Raw genomic sequence first — 26,313 nt, 5'->3', positions numbered from 1 at the left:
ACCTGGATGAGGAACCCAGTTAATCCAGGTGAATGGCAGGAAAGATCTTCTAGGGAATCAGTATCACAAACACAGGCTCAGAAGAAAGAGCACACAGGGAGTCTGGGGAACTGTTAGCAGTTCATGGTGAAGATGAGAGAAAGGAGCACAGGGGCAGAAAGCAAGGTTGGAGCAGTGAGCAGGTTCAATGGCTGAAGTTCGTGGGCTTCGGGAGAACCTTGGCTTTTATCCCAAGGACAATGTGCAGCTTTGGCAGCAATGAAGTCAGGAAGAACCTTGATCAGATCTGCATTCCAGAAGAATCACTCTGAGTGAGAAAAGAAATAAAGACAAAGACACAAGAGTAGAATTTTACAGCATGAGTCCAGGGGTCCAACACACTCTCCAGTGGGGTGATCCGCACAGGTGATCCACATTGACATTGAGCTCTGAGCTTCCTGTGCTTTTATTGGGTGCATGATCTTGTTAATCTTGCAGGCTTTGGGGAGGGGGGCTGAGAAGGAAGATAGCCTGAGGAAGAGCACTTGTCTGCAGCATTCAATAGCAAATGTGGTTCTCCTAAGAAATGCTAACTAAGGACCCTGAGACTTTACCACCCATTATCTATCCAGGTGCTTTGGCAAAAGAGGTGCAGTCAATAAGGTGCCGTAGGGTCTGCCCAAACACATATGCATCAAGGGGCTTTTATTTCCAGAGTGTTGTGGACACAGAGCAATTAGAATTGCTCCTTATTTTGAGAACATAGGCAGAGCCTGTGGTGTTCCAGTGATCTCTACCCTGCAAGACCTTCAGGCTTCACAAGCATCCATCTGCAAAGACCCTCCTGAGTCTAGTGAGTAAAGGTTGTATTTCTTCCCAGAGTCTTCTGCATAAGCCCTCTTTATGAGACCCTCATGCAAACTCTATGTTGGGAAGAGATGTGGGACCAAAGCAGTTTTTCCTTCTCTGCAACCACACAGCAGTGTTCTGCAGTCATAGGGCGCTCTCAGATGGTCTTTATTATAGGCCTCCTGTTATGGCTTGAGCTCTGCTTTTATTTTACTGCACCGCAGTTTGGATTTGATCTGTGGACCACAGGTCTGCCCTTGGCCATCTCTTTCTGTAAGAAAGGACACTGGCCAGGCACGGTGGCTCATGCCTATAATCCCAGCACTTTGGGAGGCCAAGGCAGGTGGATCATGAGGTCAAGAGATCAAGACCATCCTGGTCAACATGGTGAAACCCCATCTCTACTAAAAATGCAAATATTACCTGAGCATGGTGACACATGCCTGTAGTCCCAGCTACTCAGGAGGCTGAGGCAGGAGAATTGCTTGAATCCAGGAGGTGGAGGTTGCGGTAAGCCGAGATCGCGCCATTGCACTCCAGCCTGGGTAACAAGAGTGAAACTCCATCTTAAAAAAAAAAAAAAGAAAAAGAAAGGACCCTGAGTGATCAACATCCAGTGTTTCACACCTGGAAAATGAGGTGGAAAAGGAGAAAGGGCCCCATGTGAACAGCACCCCACCTGGAAAAATGACATAAAACAAGGGAATTCAGCCCATGACATGAGAGGTTGTTGGGTTCACATATTATTGAGTGATCAGGGAGGAGTTTAGATGAGTTCACCTCTACAAACAGGTATTGAGTGCCAGGTATGGTGTCATCAATGACAGAAGGAAATCAAAGATATATGTTTTATATCTTTGTGACCAACATGTCTGCTCCTGCTTCAGAACGATGCCAATCCCCGACTTTCCAGGATTCCCACTAATTTTGTCTACTGCCCATGTGGGAAGTGAGCTGAGGCTTGTCAAGAGGATTTTAGCTTATATGGTCCAAAAAATAGAAAGATTTCTTTAGAAAACACCAATTCCCTAATTAAATTGACTAGTTAATCCATACAAGAGAAATAAACCACTAAAAAATAAACTGAGTGAAAGAAAACAAATAATTACTAGAAGTAAGTTTGTGGGCATCTGCATGGAAACAAGCCTGAAGAAATAGTGAGAGCGGATTTGCCTGACAGTATGACACTCGACTGCTTCTTCCAAATATTCAAAATAATTATTTTGGAATAAGACTAACTAGCAGAGATATCTTACAAGACAGTTCATACTGGACATGTATTCAAAAGGGTGTCTCTCTGAACTGACCCACTAATTTATTTATAAATCAAACCCCCTAACCTTCCTCCTCCCTGGCCCACTTTTTTTTTCAATAAAGTAATATGATTTCAGCTGGGCACAGTGGCTCATGACTTGTAATCCCAGCACTTGGGAAGCCAAGGGGGGTGTCGATCACTTGAGGTCAGGAGTTCGAGCAGCCTGGACAACATGTGAAACCCTGTCTCTACCAAAAATACACAAGTTGGCCTGGTGTGGTGGTGCACACCTGTTATCCCAGCTAGTCAGGAGGCTGAGGCACGAGAATCACTTGAGCCCAGGAGGTGGAGGGTGCAGTGAGCCTAGATTGCACCACTGCACTCTAGCCTGGGAGACAGAGTGAGACCCTGCCACAAAAAAAAGAAGAAAAAAAAAAGTAATACAATTTGGATTTGGGTATTAAAAAAAAAATTCCTCTGAAGACCCAAAGTTTCTGAGAAATACTTACCGAAACAGGACGCATCACACTTGTGCAGTATAAAGCTTTCAAGAGCTTGCCCTTGATTTTAGCTCTTTTAGGTTAAACATTCCCATGACTTTTCTATTCAGCTAACAAGTGAACTTATTCCCTTACTCGATACAATTCCTACCTACACATTGGGACAAAGCCTCAAAGCCCAAAGGAGAGAGCCAATTGGCCCTAAAAATGCCTTGTGCACTCTGATGCCAAGGTGCCAAGAGTATGAAGCGACAGACCAGCCATAAGAGATAGCCGCCTAGACTTTTGTCTTTGAAGGCTGCCAAAATCGGGTCCCTTCTCTCGGGAGTATCTCCCTCCCAAACTTCACTTGAGACTCTCATCATTACAACTGTCAGCTGCAAAATGTTTGCAGTTGCTCTCCACTTGTGCATTAGCATAAAGCAGCTTGCTTTATTGGGTTAATTCAAAAGAGTTATCAAGGACTTACTGTGCGGCTGTAGGCACTAGAAGGACAGTAAAGAACAAATGATAAAAATCTGTCTTCCTGAAACTTACATTCTGGTAGAGGAGACTTTCAAGAAACAAGCTAAAGAAACAAAATATGCAGTACACTAAACAATACATGCTCAAGAGAAGAGAAAATGAAGCAGGCAAGGGGAATACACACTCTGGTGGGCTGGGTAGGAAAGGTTAGAATTTTAAGATTAAGTGGTCACACATAATCAGGCAGAGAGTATGTGCCTAAAGGGGTAGCCAGGGCAAAATCAGATGGAGTAAGAGAAAGGTGGTTAGCATATTTTAATAAGCCCTGAAGTGGAGAGGAAACCCTACAGGAAGGGGGACAAAGATTGAATATAGACCCCTGAAGACAAACGCAGATTTCACATTTTGCCAAGACCTGTCCTTTGAGTTGAGGATAGCACAACAGATGTTCTCCCTTCGTAGCCAAAGAACCAGGCTCTGCTGCTAAAACTCTCAGGCAGTTCATCGGACCGAGGGCACACACACACACACACACACACACACCCCACCCCACCCCACCCCCCCACCCCCGCTTAATGCCGAGAGGAAGCGGTACTAATCCAGAGTGGAGGACTGGCCTGGGAAACCCGGCAGAGAGAGGAGTTGTCCTAAAGAACACACCAGAAGCCCCTCCAACCCCAGACACTGATAAAACCCAGCCTCCTCCCAAGCCAATCTGTAAACCCAGGACGCACCATCGAGCGCACAGACACATCCCCGGGGTGCAGGGAGGAGAGGGGCCGGAGCTTAACCGTTAGGGCCCGAACCCCAGGACTCCAGAGGCAGGGTGGGTGCAGCGCGCGAGAAACGCCGTTTTTCGCTCCAGGCGCCGGCGGGCGGTGGCGAGAGCAGGTTCCGGGGGCCGGAGGGTGGGCTGCGGGCGGGAATGGCTCGCGGGCATCCCGGTCGCCAGCCCAGTGCATGCAACAGGGGGCTGAGCGCGAGCGGGTACCTCGAGGTACTGGAGCGGGACCGGGGAGCAGGAACAGGAACAAAGTTCCGGAGACCAGTGGGCCTCGGGCCGACCCGCGCGCCCCCGGCCCAAACGTTCAGCTCCCGCTCCCTAGACCCGCGCGGACCCTGCCCCTCCGAAGGTAGCCGGTTCCAGCGGCGAACCCGCAAAGTCCGCGCAGCCACCCGCTCGGCCCTTTCCCGCCAGGTGCGTGGGTCCAGGAGAGAAAGAAAGCGCGGCGGTGGCGGTGGCGGTGGCGGTGGCGACGCGCAGTCCCACTCACCATGATCCGCAGCGGCTGTGGCGCGGCAACCCAGGCGGGCGGCGATGCACTGTCCAGGGTAGCCAGGTCCCTCTGCCCGGCGCTGTCTCGGCGCCCGCGCCTCCCCGCCCCCTCGGGCTCGCGCCGCCGCCGTGCAGCGCACGGATCCTCGGGGCCGTTTCGTCCCCGCCCCCTCGCCCACAGAGGCCTCGCGGGCCGCCCCGCCTGGAGGGCGCGCGGCGGGAGGGGCTCAGGGCTAGCGAGGCGGCGCCCTCTTTCCCTGCGGCGCCGCGCGCCCCCTCCTAGGCGATCCGCCTCGCTCTCGCGGCTGCGGCGCTCCCTGGCGGCCGGGAGGTGATTTGCAGGCCCAGCCGGCGTCGGTTGCGCGTGGCGGCTCAACGTTCGCGGAACCCCACGAGGACCCACCACCTGCCCGGATGGGCGGCTGCTGCCGCGGGAGGAGTAGCGTGCAGGGCAGGCACGCTGGTCCTGCTTCCAATTGGGTTTCGTGGGTTTGAAGCACACGTTAGGAGGAAATGGCTCTGTTCGTGCAGTTTTGCGGGGTCTGGTTTTCTTAGGTTTAGGGGATGGAGTGGGTTTCTCTGGGGGTGCGGTGGGGAGCGGATCAGTTTGGATACCGGCCCATGGCAGGAGGCACCGTCCCCCTCCCGGTCCGACCCGGGGCTTCCAGCTGACGCCACCGACGGTGAGCGCACTGTGAACAGAACGGTACACTTCTAGTTACTTTATTTTTGTGTGGGGCCCAAGTGAAAGACGTGGGAAGAATTGGACTTCCCTGAGTATTACATGAACTTTCCTCCATTTCACCCTTAAACTTGGGAAGTTGGTGGCTCCCTTCTGTATCCACAGCATTTCGGGAGACTGAGGCGGGCTGATCACTTGAGGTCAGGAGTTCGGGAGCAGCCTGGGCAACATGGCAAAACCCTATCTCTTAAATCAAAAATACAAAATATTAGCCGTATGTGGTGGTGCGCGTGCCTGTGATCCCAGCCACTCGGGAGGCTGAGGTGGGAGGAGCGCCTGAGCCCGGGAGGTCGAGGCTGCTGTGAGCTGAGATCGTGCTACTGCACTCCAGCCTGGGCGACAGAATAAGACCCTGTCTAAAAAAAAAGAAAAAAAGAGGTGATTATTGGGGTTGAGAACAGCATGTGTGGATGTGCACGGAGGTACCTGCCCCATGCACTTTGCATCCCACACCTTGGGTGGTGTGGGCGCCCTTGCAGAGTTTTGTGCGGTAGCAGAGTGACATAGGTACCAGGGCTCAATCTTAACTGTGATACAATCACCTAATATATAGTTTCCTAATGGAGAGTTTTTAAATGTTATATAGAAGTTCCCATAGCTGAAGTGGTCAGCGTTATGCACGTTTGTTTATAAAAGGTAGATGACTTTATGACCATGAACAGGTAGATTAACCTGGTCTGATAAAGCCTCGGGAGACAGCTCTGCCACATACTGGGTGTGTGGTATTGGGTTGATTACCTAAACTCTCTGTGCTCCAGTGTCCTGATCTAAAAATTCAGAATAAAATAGCGCTTACATGACATGTGGCTGTTAGGGTTAAATTAATATCGCTAAAATGCTAGAAAAATATCTGATACTGAAGTACTAGTTATTGATTTGTTATCAATTTTGAGAATCAGAAAGTGATATTCTATTTAATGCTGGTATATTTTTATAAAAAGTGTGACCCAAATCAAAGATACAATTTGATTTCAGCTTCACTTACTTTGTTCACTCAGCAAAGCTTTCAATACCTACTATGTGCTAGGCATTTTGGGAAGAGCTAGGGTTACAGTGATGAAGAAACACAGTCCCTGTTAAGAGTTTTCAGAACCTATGATGATCTATGTTATGATATTTAGAGACTTGAAGGAAATTCACACAAATAGTCCTCAACTATTGTTTTTCCTTGGATAACAGTATTATGGAATGATTTTCTTCTTCTTCTTGCTCTTCTCTTTTTCTGGGGGGGTTCCACTCTGTCACAGAAGCTGGAGTGCAGTGGCTAGATCTTGGCTCACTGCAACCTCCGCCTCCTGGGTTCAAGAGATTCTCCTGCCTCAGCCTCCTGAGTACCTGGGATTGTAGGCGCCCATTACCAGGCCTGGCTAATTTTTGTATTTTTAGTAGAGATAGGGTTCGTCAGCCTGGTCAGTCTCAAACTTCTGACCTTGTGATCTGCCTGTCTCAGCCTCCCAAAGTGCTGGGATTGCAGGCATGAGTCACCGTACCCAACCTTTGGTTTTATTATTTTTTAAAGCTTTTTTTTATTGTCTATTTTACATGTGTTATACTTTGAAAGCTGTATAAAAGTCACTTCCAAGTGTTTTGAATATTGAATGATAAAAACTCTGGACCTGAATTTCATTGTATCACTAATCCAATGCAGCAGAATGTGAATTCTTAATTTAGACAGTGATTTTTAGACATTATTGTGTATAAATAGCACCAGAGGGTTTAATACAATACAAGCATACCTGAGATCCATCAAGATGATCTCAGGTACAGACCAAGAATATAAATTTTTTTTTCAGTTTTGCTTTTAGATTAATATTTACTATCAGTTTCACATCACAGGAATTCAAAAGGAGTATCTACTTCATTCTAGAGGCATCTGCGACCCTGCATAAAGCATAATGGAGTCTCTGTGGGTCTCGAAGTGGTGAAACCTCCATTCCCCAGGAATACGGATTTTGAACAAGCACCTCAAATGATGCTGGTACAGACAGGCAGTCCATGAACCATTATTTTGAGAAACTTAATTCCATTATCCATTCAGGGAAATCTTTAGTCTATTTAACAACATAAAAGGAAGAAAACAATTTTTAGGTGACAACAGACCTTCAAGAACCCTGCTGCTGTTGCTTGCAAGAATTGTATCATTGATGTCATCTAGACCTTGCAAAGCACACCAGTTAAACATGGGGAAGGAATTCTTTTTTTTTTTTTGAGATGGAGTCCCACTCTGTCACCAGGCTGGAGTGCAGTGGCCTGATCTCGGCTCACTGCAACCTCCACCTCCCAGGTTCAAGCAACTTTCCTGCCTCAGCCTCTTGAGTAGCTAGGACTACAGGTGTGTGCCACCACACCCAGCTAATTTTTGTATTTTTAGTAGGGACAGGGTTTCACCATGTTGGCCAGGATGGTCTCAATCTATTGACCTCGTGATCCACCCACCTTGGCCTCTCAAAGTGCTGGGATTACAGACATGAGCCTCCATGCCCGGCTGGGAAGGAATTCTTAAACTTTGAATTATCCCTGTACTTCCACATTACCATTTAGCCTAATAATTATTATTTTACCTCTATTCTGTAAAAACACATGTAAATCCATGAGGCCAGAAGGAGATCTAAAAAGTCATCTATATCTTATCTGTTTCTTGAAATATTATTTTATGGCTTTCCCTATCACTACAACAAAGGAACAAATGAGACAGCAAATGCCAGAGGGTCTTTTCCCCACCAATATTTTATTAGATAGAAAAAGGAAGTGGTGTCCGGGCTTAGTGGCTCATGCCTGTAATCACAACATTTTGGGAGGCCAACGTGGGCAGATGACGAGGTGAGGAGTTCGAGACCAGCCTCATGGTGAAACCCCATCTCTACTGAAAATACAAAAATTAGCCTAGCTGGGCATGGTGGCAAGCACCTGTAATCCCAGCTATCAGGAGACTGAGGCAGGAGAATCGTTTGAACTTGGGAGGTGGAGGTTGCAGTGAGCTGAGAATGCACCATTGCACTCCAGCCTAGGAGACAGGGTGAGATTCCATCTCAAGAAAGAAAAGAAAGAAAAAAAGAAGAGGTTCTACCTGTATAAACACAGGACTGGAAAGGTACCTTAACCAAACATAACTGTGAAAGGGTCTTCACTGGATATAACATGAATTCCCACTTATTGATCAGTGAAAAAGTTAACATGCCATCACTTACATGATTTTATAGTATTTAATGTCATCGTTCCCTTGTATGGATTACCCAAAAGCTTGAATCTGCTTATGTTTCTTTAGCTGTACTCAAGCCCATATTGAGCGTGTGTCCAATAACAGACTAATTGTGTTTGGTACTTACATGGAGGTGGTGCTATATAAAGTGATCATTAGCATAATCTAAGAATCTGAAACCAAAAAATAGACATCAAACTGATTCTCTTTCTCTCCCTCTGTCACATATCTTAGATTTTGTAGGTGAAGAAAGTGTGTCTCAGAGGAGTTAGAGAAGACCAGTTAATAGATGACAATGCTATGGCCTGGAACTCCCATTTGGATCCTGGGTCTCCTATCTCACTCAGCCTGGGTGAGTTTTCTGTGTCTCTACTGCCTCTCCAGTGCTAGTCTGCCAGCCCTCATCACAATTGTGAAGTAGGTAAGCTTTGTTTTGGGGAGTTTAATCTCCTTTTAGTGTGGTTCTCTTCTGAAGCATCCCTTTTGATATGCCTAGCATCTTTCTGTTTTATCTTGAGAAAAATTCTCACTTATAATGTATTGTGACTTTAAATCAATCTACTACATTTCTTAAAGTATTTGTACTTTTAGGGCAGTTGTAGAAACAGACTCTGGAAATCACATCCTTTCCTTGGCCATGTGCTCTGCTTTGTGTAAAAAAAGCTCTGCACCTGTGTGAGTTTAGAAATGAAAAATAATAAGATAAAGAGTAAAGAGCAAGCCCAAATGAAGGCACGTTGACTCTGGAAATCACATCCTCTTTCGCTAGAATGAGAGTAATGTAAACAAGAGACTAGACTAGCAACTCAGAATGAATCATTTTGAAGTCTATGATTTTCTAGCCTGTAGTTAAAACGTGGTCAGAAATAGCTGAGGTGTAGCAAATGATTTTTACAACATTATGTAAAGTTGGGTTTTTTTTGAGATGAGATCTATTTTTTTTTTTTTTTTTTTTTGAGCCTGAGTCTTGCTGTGTCACCCAGGCTAGAGTGCAGTGGCACAGTCTCAGCTCACTACAACCTCCCCCCCTCCTGGGTTCAAGTGATTCTCCTGCTTCAGCCTCCCAAATAGCTGGGATTACAGGTGCATGCCACCATGCCCAGCTAAGTTTTGTATCTTAGTAGAGATGGGGTTTCCCCGTGTTAGCCAAACTAGTCTCAAACTCCTGACCTCAAGGGATCCACCTTTTTTGACCTCGCAAAGTGCTGGGATTACAGGCGAGAGCCACCATGCCTGGCCAAGATGGGATTCCCTTATGTCGACCAGGTCGGGGGGCCCTAGTTTATTCGGCATGCAGTCACGTGGTCCTCAAAGTTACTCAGAAAATCTGAAAGGAAAAGAGACCTCAGAGAAGCATCAGGGGTGACCTCACCTGCAGCAAATCATTTCCAGTGTCTCTGCAGGGCTGAGGCTCTGAGCGGGTGCAGGACAGGGTCCCACACATTGCACATGGCCTCCCCACACTCACACTGCCTGGTGAGCATTTTCAGGAGGACCAACAGCCCCTTCAGGTCCCATCTGCCCATGTTAATCATGCTGAAGGGTTCCCAGGAGGATCCTGAAGTCCTGGGTACCAGACTGTGCTGAAGTCACAGTGGTGGGGGTGTGGTCCCCAAAGCACCTGGGGGGGCCACTTGTGCTGCTGGGTTCCTGGCTGTCTAGTGTGGCATTGGTCTTTCTGCTGTGAATGGTTTCCCCTTTTTGATAACAGCAGCACAAAGCAGTACCCCTCAGAGGCATGACAGAGGAATGAGCCTTCAGCCAGGCCCAGGTTGAAGGGGTGCTTTGAAATAGGCAGGTGTCCTGGGTGTGAGGAGAGGGTTGATGGCAAGACCCAGCAGCCCCAAGGGATGGAGGGGGTGATGGGAATGGGGGCTTTCATAAGGCAGGTTCCAGCTTCCCAGGAACCCGGTGTTTCTGTGCCAGGCAGTGAATCTGTTGGTACAGACAACCATCAGCACCCATCAGGGAGCTTCCTCATGGGTCCCTAGGGAGCCTGAGGAAGGTCCAGGAGGCACCACCCTCATGCATGGCTGGGGCTCAGTGTGCACAGCCTTGAACATGCAGTGACCCTGCCCACTACTGATGCTGGCCAGGGATGGTACTGGAGTTCCACCATTCAGATAAGATTCTCCATCCCCAATAAAGAGCAGGACCAGGAAGCACGAAGCAGGCTGGGGAAAGGATGGTAGTGTTGTGGGGCCCTTGTCTCCCCAGTGTGCTGCTGGCCTTAAAATCCACTTTGGGGGCGAGGCTCCCCCAGGTGTGAATACTGACTCTCCCTCCACCCAATGCCAGTTTGCAACCCCAGGGAGAAGGTATCTGTGGGCCCCACTTGAGCTCCCTAAGAGCCCCTGTGAGTCCGTCCCTCTGCCAAGCAGCTGTGCCCCCTCTGGAAGTGGCACCACCAATACCATCACCTGAAGTGGAAAATTCTGGCTTACTCTTCAGCCTGTGACTATGACATCACCATTACTTTTGGCCTCACCCCCCACCCCCTTTGACCTTTACTAATAGGTTCTGGCCAACTAAGGATCATTGTCTGATTTGAGGTTGTTGTGGAAACCAGCTGGGGCAGCTTTGAGCTATTGAGAAGCGGTGGGCCCGTGGGGCATTTAGACTATACTTCAAATCTGATTCCCAGTCCAGCACTCCTACCCCCAGCGGCTCCCATTTATCTGTCCACTTGCCAAGAAAGGGCCCAGGGCAGCGTGCGGGGCTCAGGGAGGGAGAGCAAGGCTCAGGTACATACTGGGATTCATAACTCATATTTACGCTGAATGTTAGGAGTTAAATTCAATGAAAGAGTCTTAGAAAACATATCCTAGTTTTCAAAGCAACATATATCCAAATGTTAAAATCTGTATGCATTGGCATACAGAATAACCATACTTTATTAAGAATTTTAGAAAGAAAGATAAATGGAGGGCCAGTGAAACCAGTTATTTAATTTATGCTCACACTTCATAAATTCACTGTGAGGTGTGAACTTTCTCAATGCATTGCCATGTATCAACAACTTTCAGAGTCAATCATGGGTAGCTGTATGGACCTCACCTAGCAGTAGAGGAAAGCAAAATCCAAGACACAGATTTTAGTAAGGTCTAGAAAGTGCCTGATCCAGCCGGGCACAGTAGTGGCTCAGACCTGTAATCCCAGAACTTTGGGAGGTCGAGGCTGGTGGATTGCTGAGCTCAGGAGGTTTAGACTATCCTGGCAACATGGCAAAACCCCGTCATGTTGCCACCATAGCTAGGTAAAATACAGAAATTAGCTGGCTGTGGTGGCACCCATCTGTAATCCCAGCTACTCAAGAGGCCAAGGTGGGAGGATGACTTCAGCCTGGGAGGCAGAGGTTGCAGTGAGCTGAGATGGCAGCACTGCACTCCAGCCTGGGTTACAGAGTGACACCCTGGAAAGAGAAGAAAGAAAAGGGAAGGGAAGGGAGGGGGAAGGGAGGGAAGAAGAGGGGAGGGGAGCAGAGGAGAGGATGTGTTTGGTGACGGTTCCCAACTCTGTGAATGTTCTAAAATGTACTAAAAAATCCTGAACTGTATGCTTTAGGTGTGTGAATTGCATGGTATGTGAATGACCTTGACACAGATGTGATTAAAAACAACAGAAATCAGCTAGAGGTGCATGGTGGCTGCCCTTAGACTTGGCCAGTGTGTTTGCTTGCCACAGTCTCCACCTCCCTGTTACTCCCTGACACTGCACCTTGGGGCCAGGTCCGTTTAGCACAGCACTTCCAGCTGTGTTCCTCACACCCCGCTGCCTCCCCTCACTGACTTTACACCTATCCTGCCCTAGAGGAAGTTAATTTAGTGACAGTCTATGTGAAGATAGTCAGTAGGTGCAAAAAGCCAATGAAAGGTGCCCTGGGTGTGTTTCTGGATGGAGACTGTGGGACATGGTCACTGCAAAGGTGAACTCTGACTTTGGCCTTTCCTGGAGCCAGGAAGTCATTTCCTGCTGCTGTGAGCTTTCGAGGGCTACCTCCATGAACCAGGCAAAGCCAAGAGCAAACCCGAGTATCAGGATGGCAGGAGACCCACAGTCAGGGCACCTCTAGCCCATCCACAGTGCTGCACCATCTGAGTCCCCACCACACACCAAGCACCGGATCAACCCAGGCCTCGCTGGGTCCGGGGAAAGTCTCCGAAGCTGGCCTGACTGCAACACTCCTCAATCACCAGGAACCACCCCTTTTAACAGAGGAAAGCAGGTCTTGGGCTTACAGCATCTCAAAGGCTACCGCACAACAATGGTTTAATGACATGCTGGGGTGGGTGTCACTGCCACTGTTGTATCAAACCAATGAGCTTTGGGCTGCCTTGGATTGATGACTTAGAGAGGGTCTGTTACACTTTCTGTAGTAAGAGCTCCCTTCTAAAGTAAGTTCTGTGTTTGTGATTGCATCATAACCCATCATGCAGATATGCAGACGTGTCTGAGTGTTTGTTTGTTCTTAATCTTTTCATTCTATTCTTCCCTATATTTTTGAAAGAACAAAAACATTTTGACCATTCAAACACTCTGATTAGAAAAGAACGGCGAAAGTACAAATGAAGACATAAAAATAATCAGCCAGCCTCCCTGTCAACATGGGGAAATAGAAAAAGTGAGACTAGAATAAGATATTGGAAAGCAGAACACTAAATTCTTCCATGCCACGAGCACAGATAAGTCAACACTTGCAAGAATAGGGAGAGGGTCAAGAAATCAACCTGGGGAAACAGAGAAAGGTGCAACCTCTTTAATATTTTTATTTTAATGGAAAGATTGACAGAAAGGAAACCATTAGGTAACAGTGTGGGTAGTTTGTGGACATGGAATGAAAATCATAAAGGTAACCTGGGTGCGGAGGGTCACACCGGTAATGCCAGCACTTTGCGAGGCCAGGGCGGGTGGATCCCTTGAGCCCAGGAGTTCGAGACCAGCTGGGCAACATTGTGAGACCCCATCTCTAAAAAAAAATACAAAAATTAGCCAGGTGTAGTGGTGTGCGCAGCCAGGTGGTGGTAGTCACAGCTACTCTGGAGGCTGAGTTGGGAGGATTGCTTAAACCCAGGAGGTCAAGGCTGCAGTAAGCTATGATCCTGCCACTGCACTCCAGCCCAGGCAACAGAGTGAGACCCTGTCTCAAAAATAAAAAAAATTACAAAGGTAGCATGAAAATGACTAAAGTTGCAGAATAAATGAGAGACTCTAACAGCTTTGCTAGTTATACCTGATGACATTAAGTGACAGCTTTTAAAACACCAATCTATGAACATCACAATGGCCCAGAGGAAGAATGAAAATCACCCTGGGGACCAATGACCCAAACTTACCATGGTGATGGCCCTGGTTTCCTGGTAGGCCATCTTGATGTCGTCCACAGCACTGGTATTGAGGACGAAGTCACCTGAGTCTTTCCTGAAGTGGAGCTCCACTGGCAGGAGGCAGATTCAGGGAGAGTTGGACTGTGTCTTGGAGAGTGAGGGGGTCCCCTGGTGGGTCTTACCCAGGCAGCTGGCAGGGCATGGGCTGTATCTGGAAGCCAAGACGGTCCTAGATGGTCACCTCTTCCAGGCTCACCCTCACATCCTCTACCAGGATGAGCTCTGTGGAGACCGATGAAGGCACTGGAGGGTCATGCTGAAGGGCAAGGGCAAGGCCATGAGATGCAGGAGGCCACAGGACACCCACAGACCAATACCAGGTCATCCTCCAGGCCGCCCTTCAAAAAGAACAGGCCCAGAAGCCCCAGGGCCTGGCCTTGCTCCCAGCCACAAGCCTGATAAGCCCCTGGTGCTCCTGAGCCCCGTGGAATGGCCAAGGCCTATTTGAGGCCTCCCATCAGGCCCCCAAGGTGGAGTCAGTTACCGACTCCTGCACTCCAGACCCAGGATGCATTGGCAGCAGTCCCACTTAGGTGCCTCCCCACCCTACCAGGCCCCAGTGGTGGGTGACTCTCACACACACCCTGCCCTTCAAGACCTCACAGCAAAGGGCCAGCTTCAGAGCATGTGGCAGACACCACTCCAGGCAGGGACAGGAAGGCCACTCTCGGCCAGGCTAGGCAGTGTGGGTGGGTCCCCTGGAAGAGTGGCCAAGCCTGGCTCGCAAGAGAACAAGGACAGCCTTCATGCCCTAGGGCGGCACATGACCCACAGAGCTCTGCTTCCTGCCTCGTGTCACACAAGGGAGCCACCCAGATCCGAGGTCCCCAGGGAGTCGCGTGTTTGAGCACCTCCTCGGGTCCACAGTTGTGCCAGGCGTTCAGGGTGCAGCAGCTGCCCTCAGGGAGAGGCAACTCCAATGCACATATGGAAGAGCAGGAGCAGGCCAAGTGTGGTGGCTCTCACCTGGAATCCCAGCACTTTGGGAAGCCAAGGTGGGAGGATCACTTGAGCCCAGGGGTTCATGACCAGCCTGGCCAACATGGCAAAACACATCTCCACTAAAAATACAAAAAATTAGCTGGGTGTGGTGGTGCATGCCTGTAATCCCAGATTCTCAGGAAGCTGAGGCAGGAGAATCACTTGAACCAAGGCAGCGGAGGTTGCAGTGAGCTGAGATCATGCCATTGTACTCTGGCCTGGGTGACAGAGTGAGACTCTGTCTTGGGGGAAAAAAAAAAAAAAGGAAAATAAGTGCAGAATCCTGGGGAGAACATGTCAGGGTGTTCAGGCTCCAGGCAGAAGGCTATGACACCCCCCCATTGCTGACCAAGGGATTCCTAGTGCCAGTGAGGGCTGAGCCAACAGGGACAGGCACAGGTGTGCCCCTTCAGGGGCCATCTCCCTCCAGACCAACCTCCTGAGTGCTGCCCTCATGGGCCTCAGTCTCTTCCAAATCTTGCTCCCCAGGAGGCAATAAAAGCACCTCATCCTGGCATTTAGGAACCCTGGGAATCCAGCCCCACTTTCTCCTTCCAGCCTATGCCTGCTGCCTCCACCTAAATGTAGAAGGACCTACATTTCCTGGTGGCCATGCCCTCTGTGGGGTGGCTGTCATCCATGCAGGGTTATTCCTGGGGAGCCCTTCCCTTCCACCCTCCAGTGCACCTACGGGACCCCTACTATTTATAGCAGCACCTCCACCTGGGGCAGAGTCAGGCTGTGAGGGCTGTGGCCCTGCGAGGGGCTCAGAACTATTCCACAACCCCAGTGCTGGAATACAGGCTCAGCCTCTGTCCTGGGACTTGAGTGCTCCCAACCTGGCCCCTGTCACTCGTTCAGACTAGCGCATCCCTCCAGAGAGCAACCCTCAGTCATCCTGGGCCTTTGCAGAGGCTACCCTCCTGCCCTTGTCTCTACTCACTTAAGCGACCCCTCCTCACACCGCAGGGCTCAGCCCACTGGCCTCCAGAAAGCCCCACTTCTTCCCTCACCAGTGCTGACCTGAGGCCCAGGCCACTCTTTGGCCCCCACTTCACCTGGTGCTTCTCACGCTGAAGGAGCTTCATGTCTGGGGGGGCCTTCTTGAAGAGGCTATGGGCTCATGGAGGGTAGGGTATGTCTGTTTCTTCTCTGTCCATTACATAATCTCAACCACATGAGGAAGGAAAAACCCTACAAGGAAAGGAAAATATTCTCTCCCTTCTCAATGGTTCAACCATTGAGAGATGAAAGAAAAGGAATTAAATATGTTGCATGTAGACATTAGGAGATCTTCAAAATCCAAAAGCTATTTCAGATTTTGAAATTACAAATGATTGAAAACCACCATGGCACGTTAAACCTATGTAACAAACCTGCACAATCTACATGTGTACCCCAGAACTGAAGAGTACAATAAATATAGAAAAAGAAACTACAAATGAAAATGCTGTTGAAGCGTTGTACCAGTTTAAATAGCTGGGAAACGAAATATCAATCTCTATAATTCATCTAGACAAAAGCACTTACTTTTTAAAAGAGGAAGATGTTTTGGGGACCAAAAGAGAGAAAACCTCTGTGAAAGATCCCCAGCCATGATTGGCCCTGCTTTGCTCTGAGCTCATGAAAAGCCTTTGTGATGTCATAACAGACAGGCCTATATAAGGCCCTGGCTGGGTCATGGTTTTTGGTCTGAGAAATCCCTGGAAGCTTTTTTGGTGACCTGTGGACTCAGACCAGCTTAGCGATTACGAGTTGTTTGGCGGGGTGGGGGGAGTTTTTGTGGGAGGGGCGTTGTTGTGTTTTTTAGTTAGTATAGTTAATATAGTTGGTACTGTTTCTTAGCATTTTAGTGTTCTTTGGGATAGTTAGTATTGTTAATATTTTAGCGTAGTCCATAGAGTTAGAGTAGTTATTTGTATATAGTTAGTGTAGACAAAGTAGGCACCATGAGGCAGGGCTTGGCCTCCACCTCACCTGCCCTGCGGCCACCTTATTATCAAATACTAAACTTTATAGGCCGTGGTGCCTTTGGGGAGGTCACGCTGGCCCGCCACTTAATGACTGGCATCCGGGTGGCGGTGAAAACAATCAACAGAACCAGCTTCCTCTCTAGCCACAGAGAGATGACTGTTTTACAGTCGGTCCGCCACGGCAACATCATTAACCTTTACCAAATGATTAACAGCAGAGAGGCGTGCCATTTCGTTATGGAGTATGCCGCAGGAGGAAGCCTGGCCAACTGGCTTGACCACCACATAGTGGAGGAGGAGGAGGCCCGAGGCAAGTTCCAACAAATGCTGTCCGCCGTGAGCTACCTCCACCGCCGAAGCATCGCTCACCGAGATCTTAAACCTGACAACATGTTGTTAGATGGCAAAGGGACCATAAAAATTACAGATTTTGGATCAGCCATAACTTTTTATGAGGGTCAGAGGCTGAGAGCAGGTCATGGGACCCTCCCCTACATGGCCCCAGAACTCTTTGGGGCCCAGGGCTATGAATGTCCCGCCATGGACATATGGAGCCTAGGCGTCACGTTATACCAGATGGTGTCCAACAGTCTGCCCTTCTTCGCAGTGAGTCGTTTCCAACTGATATCCCTCATTCTATCTGGCCAGTATGTTATTCGGCACTATTTCTCAGAAGGCCTAAAAAGCCTAATTAAAAACCTTTTAATATCTAATCCCAATGAGCGGCCGACAGCAGACAAAGTCTTGAGGGACCCGTGGGTGAACAACGGCCAGGACTTGCCTCCAGCGACGTATGAAGAGCCGATTGAAGACCACCCGAACTGTGAGACCATAAGGCTCTTGGTGGCCATGGGATTGAAGCCAGAAAACATCGTAAAGGCAATTGAAGGCCACGTCTTTAATTATCCCATGGCCACCTACCGTATTATAGATGGAGAAAAAAAGCCATCCATTACCACTCCACAGTCTCTTGCTCCTGGGGATCCTACATGTTTAGTCACTGAGATTTCCAGTTCACCTGCCAGCCTTCACAGGAAGTCAGACCCCCAGCATGCCCCCACGGCCTCCCTGACCATCGAGCGCAATTGTGGAGATGTAGAAAACTTGGCACGGCAAGCCCTCCAGTGTGACCGTGTGGCCTCCTCCACTGTAAGCGCCATAGGCGGTGGTGGTGCTTTAGAAACCTTGGCAGAGCAAGCCCCCCAGCGTGACCTCGTGTCTGCAGCCTCCAGCAAGTGCTCCACCGGCAGTGAAAATTTAGAAACTTTGGCTCAACCAGCCCTCCCGCATAACCTCACGGCCGCCTCCACCCAGATCACCACCCAGAGCACCGTGGCTCAACAACCAGCACACGAAGGCAGCGTCCTCCAAGCTGGGCAGCCCGAGGCTGTGTTGGCCCGGCCAAGAAGAGGCTGGAGCTGCCGCAGGGCTGCCCGAAGGTGCATTGCCATAATAAGGAGATGCTGTTGCTGCCTCTGTCCACCCAAGAGGCAGAGTAAGAGGGCCCACCCAAGAGAAAAAGTAAGTAGGTGGGCGGTGAAGCCGCACTTCTTGCATTTTACTATATTTATTCTGTCTTTATTAGTATTGTTTTAATTGGCAAATCTCCGGGGCCGGAGAGTGGCAGAGGGAGGGAATGGGGGGGTATTGGTCAAAGGACCAAAGTCTAGACAGGAGGAAGAGGTTTTGACTCTAGTGCACAGCAGGGTGACCAGAGTCAATAAGAATGTATTGCATTTTGCAAAACATGTTCATGTCAAATGTCTCTGCATTTAGATTGGAGAGGACGAAGGCCCGAAACCTGAGATGCCCAGGAGCAACGTTGGAGCCTGCAGCACTTTATATAAAAAAATATAAAAATAAATGTATCATTCTGATAAATGACCATTTCTTGCTTCTTGCAAATTTTGTAGTAGCATTGGAAAGGTGGCACGTGGGTTGCAGACACTCTGCTGCTTTGTGCCCTCCCTGCACAGGACCGGGGCTAAGAGAAGGGCAAGGTGTGAGGCAAAGGAAAAGGCAGATTTACTAGCACCTGCCTTAGTTGAAAGAAAAGCGGGGATAATGAAAGGATGGAGGAGGACGTGGAAGAGAGCAAGAAAAAGATATAGCTAAACCAGGGTCTAAACCTGGTCCAGACTGGAGAACAGTCTATAAAGATCATGCAGTTTACCCCCGTGAGCACTGGAGGCTCACTGTCTCACACTACTACTATTGCGGCCATAGGAGTATCAGGTAAAAACGAACAAAACAAACCCTTTTGCCAATCAAAATATGTCACTGGAAGGCAAGAGGTGTGGCACAGGTTCTTATATCTTCCCAGCTGCCCTGTTCCTTTTTTGCAGAGGAATCTGCTCCAAAAACTACAAGTACAAATTACTTTTAAGCCTAAAGAAACAAGACTTTAGATTTTAAGTAACCAAAGACTATGGTATTAGCCTTCACAGTGGCAATTATTTGCTAGGGATATTTCTTACACAAGAAATCATCCCTACCTGCCACCATCCAGTTGAACAATGGTCCAGCATTTACTGCACAAGTTGTCCAGCTCATTGCCGAGTCCCTCAACATCTAGATACTACACATCCCTTACCATCCTCAGTCATCGGGTAAAGTTGAACAGACCAATGGCATCCTCAAAGACCATTTGGCCAAACTTGCTATTGAGGTAAAACTCACTTGGCCCACACTCCTACCTCTTGCCCTGGCCCATATCCGGGCCACCCCATGGGGGCCAATGGGTCTGAGCCCCTTTGAATTGCTGTACGGCTGGCCTTTCCTGGTTTCCCATAATCTCCCTGCGTGACCGCCACCACTGGCCTCCTACCTTTCGTTTCTCTCTCTCCTGCACCAAGTACTTAGGGAGCATACCGACTGCACTCTCCCTGTGGTTCTGGGACCAGAGGACCCCCACCCGGCAGCACAAACTGTCATTGGTGGAACATCACCTATGGGGGGTGCCCGTACAACTCTTGTGTTATTCACAAGCCACAGCCTCCAAGCTGTCCCAACCGCATGCTCGCTCACTTCAGCAATGGTTTTTTAGCCCTCAACATCCGTGACCCCGACACAGCCATTAGGATACAGGATACTTGGCTTCCCAAGTGCTGGGATTACAAGTCATGAGCCTCTATGCCCAGCTGAAATCATACTACTTTATTTAAAAAAAAAAAAAAAGTGGGCCAGGGAGGAGGAAGGTTAGGGGGTTTAATTTAAAATAAATTAGTGGGTCAGTTCAGAGAGACACCCTTTTGAATACATGTCCAGTATGAACTGTCTTGTAAGATATCTCTGCTAGTTAGTCTTATTTCAAAATAATTATTTTTTTTTCAAATTTCCTTTTGTTTTTCTATTTCTATAATGTGGATTTATGGCAGTGGTTTTAAAAGACTTAGACTAGAAAAATGTATTAATCGTAAATAAATTGTTTAATAAAATTTACATGAGTAAGTTTTTGAAAAAGATGTAATTAGAGCTGACTATACAAGTTCAGCAGTTCTGTGGTTACCATTTTCCCAGATAGGTAGCAGAAATTAAATGTGAAAAGGAAAGAAAGTTTGTCTTTGAAATTAATACCAATGAACCAACCAAAGGTCAATGAAAGATACTTTATTGACTTCAATTTGTATTTGTAGGAGATTTTACTGTTAAGATTTCTAGGATTCAAAGTATCCAGCCTTTTTTTCTTTCTGTTCTTTGAAAGTAAGCATTTTCAAGGAGTACAAAATCCATTTTTAAAGCATCAGTTGGGTAAGCTTAATTTTTGGTTCTTCAACAAAGGTTCCATTTAGTTTAGCTTCCTTCAAAACGTTTTAGTCACTTTGACAGGTCCAGGTGCTTTTGTGCTCCAAAAGAGAATGTTGAAAATTTGTCAAGTAGATCTGTATTATCTGTCTAGTTATGTTCAGAAAACAGGCCCTGCTGTTTAGGATTAGGTGGATGATCGTCTCCGTTGGACAGTTGGATATGTACCATCTAACTTGATGGGTTTGCATTTCTGGGAATAAACATTGATAAAAGGAAAGAAGCTGCACCAGAAACGTCTTTAATGGCCGGATCTGGTGAAAATATGCCAGCATCAGTAGCTCATCATAATTCTAAAGTTACAAATCCACACGTTTGTAGCTTTTCTTCTTAATTGAATTGGGACATAACTGACTTTGACAATGAACCATTCTAATAAATAGTTTAAATATTAGAGCGCATACTTGTTCTGAAATTTCTGTCACTGTTTAGAACTTGAGATCTGGGGTCATCGTGGCCTTGAATCCTAACACCGACATTTAACTGTGTGACCTTGGGCCTCAGTATTTTATTCTATAAAAGATGTTTAATAAGGTTTTTGGGAGGAACAAATAAGACGGTGCCCTTTATGTGTCTAGCATAGTGCTTGGGGTGCTTAGTAAATATTAACTATTATGATGATGTGTTTCCTTTTTTCTTCCATATCTATGTTTAGTTGAGATACCTCAGAATGATGTCTCTATCCCTTTTGTGATCTTAATATATAACTAATATTGCTGTCCAATAGAAATATAACATAAGCCACATATGTAATTTTCAGTTTTCTACAAATCACGTTAAAAAAGTACAGACAAGTGAAATTAGTTTTAATAATGTTATTTAACCCAGTCCATGCATATATTTCATCATCTAATCAATGCAGAAAAAATGAGATTTTAAATTCTTTTTTTCCCATAGAAAATCTTCAAAATCTAATGTGTATTTGATGCTTAGAGCCCATCTCAGTTCAGGGTACCCATATTTCAGTTGCTCAGTGGTTGCCTGTGGTTAGAGGCAACTGTATTGGACAAACAGCTCTAGATTGCACAGAGCTTCCAAGTTTGCCTCTTAAAGCTCTTAGACCCTTTCCACTAGTGAGAACCTCGCCGCCACCTTAAACCCAGCATTACAAAAAGAAAGCTACTCATCTTTCAGACTCTCTACTCTGTTCCCTTTTGCTGTTAGTAATTCCACCAGCTCTTCAGTCTACTGTCTGAAATCGGATTCGTATTCTCTTTTTTCTTGTATGTTGTTTGTTGTCTAATATTCTCATATTTTTATTTGAAAATATTTTTTTCTTCAGTCTGACTTCATTCTTCCTACTATATATTTGAACATATTTTAAAATCTCTTTCCCTCACCCCTTGAGCCCTGTTTCCAACATTTTTGCCTTATCTACAAATTTCCTTTATTTTTTTTCTTATTATACTTTATGTTCTGGAGTACATGTGCAGATCTTGCAGGATTGTTGCTTAGGTACACACAGGCTCTCTCTGAGTCTCTGGGCTCCACATTCTCTCCATTCTTTCCTCAGCCCTTTATAACGTTAGAAATTGTTTCCATTTCATAGGTTATTCCTATCCTTACCTTTCCTTTATCAAATATCCAGAAAAGTATAATTAGTTTAACTGACAGTTTGACATTAAAATAATTTATTCAAGAGAAGAGGCACAAATGAAGGAGGAAAAACAAGCTGTGGGAAGGGAAGATGAAACCATTCTTTGAGTTTTATATGCCTTTCAGGAAATATCAGAAGGAATCGATTCTAGTAGTCTATAGTACAGTAATTATAGTTAACAATGTATTGTATATTTCAAGATAGCTAGATGAGAATTGTAATATTCCTAACATAAGAAAAGATAAATGTTTGAAGTGATAGATGTTCCAGTTACCCTAACTCGATCATTACATTGTATACATGTACCAAAACGGCACATGTATCCTGGGAAAATGTACAACTATGAGGCATAGATTTAAAAATAGAAATATCATGGAACTGATTAATAATAATCACAATCACCACCCCAAAGCAATGAAACTTGATTTTTTTTTTAATTGTACTTTAAGCTCTGGGGCACATGTGCACATCCCGCAGGGTTGTTGCATAGGTACACACATACCATGGTGGTTAGCAGTCTCTGTCCCCCTTTGGCTACATCAGGCATTTCTCCCACTGTTTTTCCTCCCCAGCCTCCCTACCCCCCCACTGTCCCTCCCCAGCCCTTCCACCCCCAACCTGCCCCAGTGTGTGATGTTCCCCTCCCTATGCCCATGTGTTCTCATTGTTCAACACCCTCCTATAAGTGAGAACATGTGGTGTTTGGTTTTCTCTTCTTGGGTCAGTTTGCTGAGAATGATGGTTTCCAGATTCATCCATGATGTTTACACAGTGCTTTCTAAGAGACAGGGCACCTTCCTCTGTGCCTGGTGAACAGAGGGACAAAACAAAAGAAAGGCACTGGATGAAGAGTCAAGAAACCTGGGTTCTAGCCCTGGCTTTATTATTTACTAGCTCTATTCCCTTGCTTAAGTTGCTTTGAGACACTGTACACACCTGCTCAATGGGGTATTATATCTGTGGTGAGATTGTTTTGTTAGAATCAAATGGGGCCTCAGCGTTTTTACATTGTCTCTCCTTTGGCTGTGTAGATCTTCCCCTCCGTGCCCCCAGCCTACCCTAATTACTCTAGTAAAACTGGAACCTGCCTTATATTCACACACACAGCTAGATATGTACCACACTTGATCCTCTTACACTGCTTTTTTCCCACAGCACTTATAACCCAGCAGTTTGCTAATTTATGTAACAATTGAAACCATTTAATCATTAATCTCTCTTGATGCATTTAAAATCATCACAATTCAGTTTGGGCATGTTTCAGTAGTATAGCTGCTTCATCAATACACATAGGCTTGTGTTACCTTTTAGTAAATGATAATATGTATTCCTACAACTGTATTCATACTTCATAGTCCTATTTGTGGTGAGGGCCAGGTTATATCATTTATAAATAATGAAATCCATGTTTCATCATAAGTTTTAAATGAAATTAAAATGCATATGTATTTCTGTAATTTCATATTTATGGGTTATGTTCTTATTTACATAAATCTATATAGCATTAAGTTCTTGCTGAAATTAAAAATGATTTTCTTAGTAATATAAACAAAGCTATGATATATTGACTTGCTGAATAATTATTTTTACTTTACATATATGTAGCCTTTACCTAGCATAACTTAAATATGCTGCCAATACTGTATAATGATACTATTTTATATTTATTAATCAGCTGGATGTTTTTCAATGAATTTTAATACACATTAAAACTTTCTAAAGCCTCACAAAAAAACTTTTGTGAGAGGCAAGTCCTGTAGCAATATACCTTCCTTCGTAAGGAAGACAATGGCCCCTTTCCTTTGGCCTTTTCTGTGTTCAGACTCCTTAAAAAAAAAATGGCACACGTCACAAGTCATTTTGAGATTTACTGCCTGAAGTCTGCATCAGACTCATAAATACAAAGCAACCATGCTAGTGTCACAATATTTTGGAAGCCATGTTTTTCTGTTAAAAAATAGGGTTATGACATCAACCCCGTTAAAGTCCTGCCGCTGCTACTAAAACGCTACCATGTTCCTTTTGTAAATTAGGCTTACTATCATAAATCATTTTCTGCTCACAATTTTAAAAGTAAGCAGAAACACCCTATTTTAATACATTTCTTAACACTAATCTCACCAGTACTTGCTTCATATAAGATAGAAGATAGAACATGTGTAACAGTCTTAAAGTTCTAAGCGCAAACTTTGGAATATTTTGCATTTGTTCTCCTTTTGAAGGAAATAAATATGCTCTCTACATTGAATATGTATTCTTTAAAATTGCTCTCAAGGAGACATGCAAATACATTGCCTCAGTCATTTTTTCATTAGATACACTCATTGTTTATTCAGCACGTGCTCAGTACTACTAATTAGAGGCAGTGTGTGGGCACTATGAATTTAAGTATAAAAGACAGCCCCTAGGGTTACAGTGATGAAGAAACACAGTCCCTGCTGTTAGGAGTTTTCAGAACCTATGATGATCTATATGATGATATTTAGAGACTTGAAGGAAATTCACACAAATAGTCCTCAACTATTGTTTACCCTTGGATAACAGTATTATGGAATGATTTTCTTTTCTTCTTCTTCTTGTTCTTTTTTTGGAGTTCCACTCTGTCACAGAAGCTGGAGTGCAGTGGCTACATCTTGGCTCACTGCAATTCAAGAGATTCTCCTGCCTCAGCCTCATGAGTACCTGGGATTATAGGCGCCCACCACCATGCCTGGCTAATTTTTGTATTTTTAGTAGAGATAGGGTTGGTCAGTCTGGTCTCAAACTCCTGACCTTGTGATCTGCCTGCCTCAGCCTCCCAAAGTGCTGGGATTGCAGGCCTGAGTCACCGCACCCAGCCGTTGATTTTATTCTTTTTAAAGCTTGTTTGTATTGTCTATTTTACATGTGTTATGCTTTGAAAGCTGTATAAAAGTCACTTCCATGTGTTTTGGATATTGAATGATAAAAACTCTGGACCTGAATTTCATTGTATCACTAATCCAATGCAGTAGAATGTGAATTCTTAATTTAGACAGTGATTTTTAGACATTATTGTGTATAAATAGCACCAGAGGGTTTAATACAATACAAGCATACCTGAGATCCATCAAGATGATCTCAGGTACAGACCAAGAATATGAATTTTTTTTTCCAGTTTTGCTTTTGGATTAATATTTGCTATCAGTTTCACATCACAGGAATTCAAAAGGAGTATCTACTTCATTCTAGAGGCATCTGTGACCCTGCATAAAGCATAATGGAGTCTCTGTGGGTCTCAAAGTGGTGAAACCTCCATTCCCCAGGAATAAGAATTTTGAACAAGCACCGCAAATGATGCTGGTACAGACAGGCAGTCCATGGACCATATTTTGAGAAACTTAATTCCATTATCCATTCAGGGAAATCTTCAGTCTATTTAACAACATAAAGGGAAGAAAAAAATTTTTAGGTGACAACGGACCTTCAAGAACCCTGCTGCTGTTGCTTGCAAGAATTGTATCATTGATGTCATCTAGACCTTGCAAAGCACACCAGTTAAACATGGGGAAGGAATTCTTTTTTTTTTTTTTTTTGAGATGAAGTCCCACTCTGTCACCAGGCTGGAGTGCAGTGGCCTGATCTCGGCTCACTGCAACCTCTACCTCCCAGGTTTAAGCAATTTTCCTGCCTCAGCCTCTTGAGTAGCTAGGATTACAGGTGTGTGCCACCACACCCAGCTAATTTTTGTATTTTTAGTAGGGACAGGGTTTCACCATGTTGGCCAGGATGGTCTTGATGTCTTGACCTCGTGATCCACCCACCTTGGCCTCTCAAAGTGCTGAAATTACAGGCATGAGCTGTAAGGAATTCTTAAACTTTGAATTATCCCTGTACTTCCACATTACCATTTAGCCTAATATTTATTATTTTACCTTTATTCTCTAAAAACACATGTAAATCCATAAGGCCAGAAGGAGATCTAAAAAGTCATCTATATCTCATCTGTTTCTTGAAATATTATTTTATGGCTTTCCCTATCACTACAACAAAGGAACAAATGAGACAGCAAATGCCAGAGGGTCTTTTCCCCACCAATATTTTATTAGATAGAAAAAGGAAGTGGTGTCCGGGCTTAGTGGCTCATGCCTGTAATCCCAACACTTTGGAAGGCCAAGGTGGGTGGATGATGAGGTGAGGAGTTTGAGACCAGCCTTATGGTGAAACCCCATCTTTACTAAAAATACAAAAATTAGCCTAGCTGGGCATGGTGGCAAGCACCTGTAATCCTAGCTATCTGGAGGCTGAGGCAGGAAAATCGTTTGAACTTGGGAGGTGGAGGTTGCAGTGA

General features: G+C 45.9%; 1 protein-coding gene and 1 long non-coding RNA gene across 49 annotated transcripts in view; one reads left to right on the top strand and one right to left on the bottom strand.

The window, feature by feature from the left end:
- Positions 1 to 26,313, top strand: part of LOC144582098 (serine/threonine-protein kinase MARK2-like) — a 123,148-nt gene that overhangs the window by 57,622 nt on the left and 39,213 nt on the right. For 21 of the 47 annotated variants that reach the window (XM_078368743.1, XM_078368742.1, XM_078368740.1 and 18 more), the window contains 2 exons: positions 8,500 to 18,124; positions 18,380 to 18,487. In XM_078368743.1, coding sequence (XP_078224869.1) covers positions 16,580 to 18,124; positions 18,380 to 18,460 — 1,626 coding nt within the window. In that variant the 5' untranslated portion in view covers positions 8,500 to 16,579 and the 3' untranslated portion in view covers positions 18,461 to 18,487. Of the gene's footprint in view, positions 1 to 3,765; positions 3,875 to 3,899; positions 4,247 to 4,744; positions 5,031 to 8,499; positions 18,125 to 18,379; positions 18,488 to 26,313 lie in introns of those variants that run through there. The other 26 variants (XM_078368757.1, XM_078368759.1, XM_078368754.1 and 23 more) reach the window with 20 other exon arrangements.
- LOC144582100 (uncharacterized) lies at positions 5,015 to 16,207 on the bottom strand. Of its 2 annotated transcripts, XR_013534010.1 has the most exons (4): positions 16,161 to 16,207; positions 15,689 to 15,824; positions 13,599 to 13,905; positions 5,015 to 5,422 (listed from the first exon to the last, which is right to left on the bottom strand). It is a non-coding gene; the product is annotated as an uncharacterized LOC144582100 (long non-coding RNA). The 2 variants fall into 2 exon arrangements; XR_013534009.1 differs by lacking the exon at positions 15,689 to 15,824 and having other exon boundaries at positions 5,017 to 5,422.

The sequence above is a fragment of the Callithrix jacchus genome, chromosome 4 (assembly GCF_049354715.1).
Source record: "Callithrix jacchus isolate 240 chromosome 4, calJac240_pri, whole genome shotgun sequence".
Taxonomy (NCBI): Eukaryota; Metazoa; Chordata; class Mammalia; order Primates; family Cebidae; genus Callithrix; species Callithrix jacchus.
This window is presented reverse-complemented; position numbering and strand designations above follow the sequence as displayed.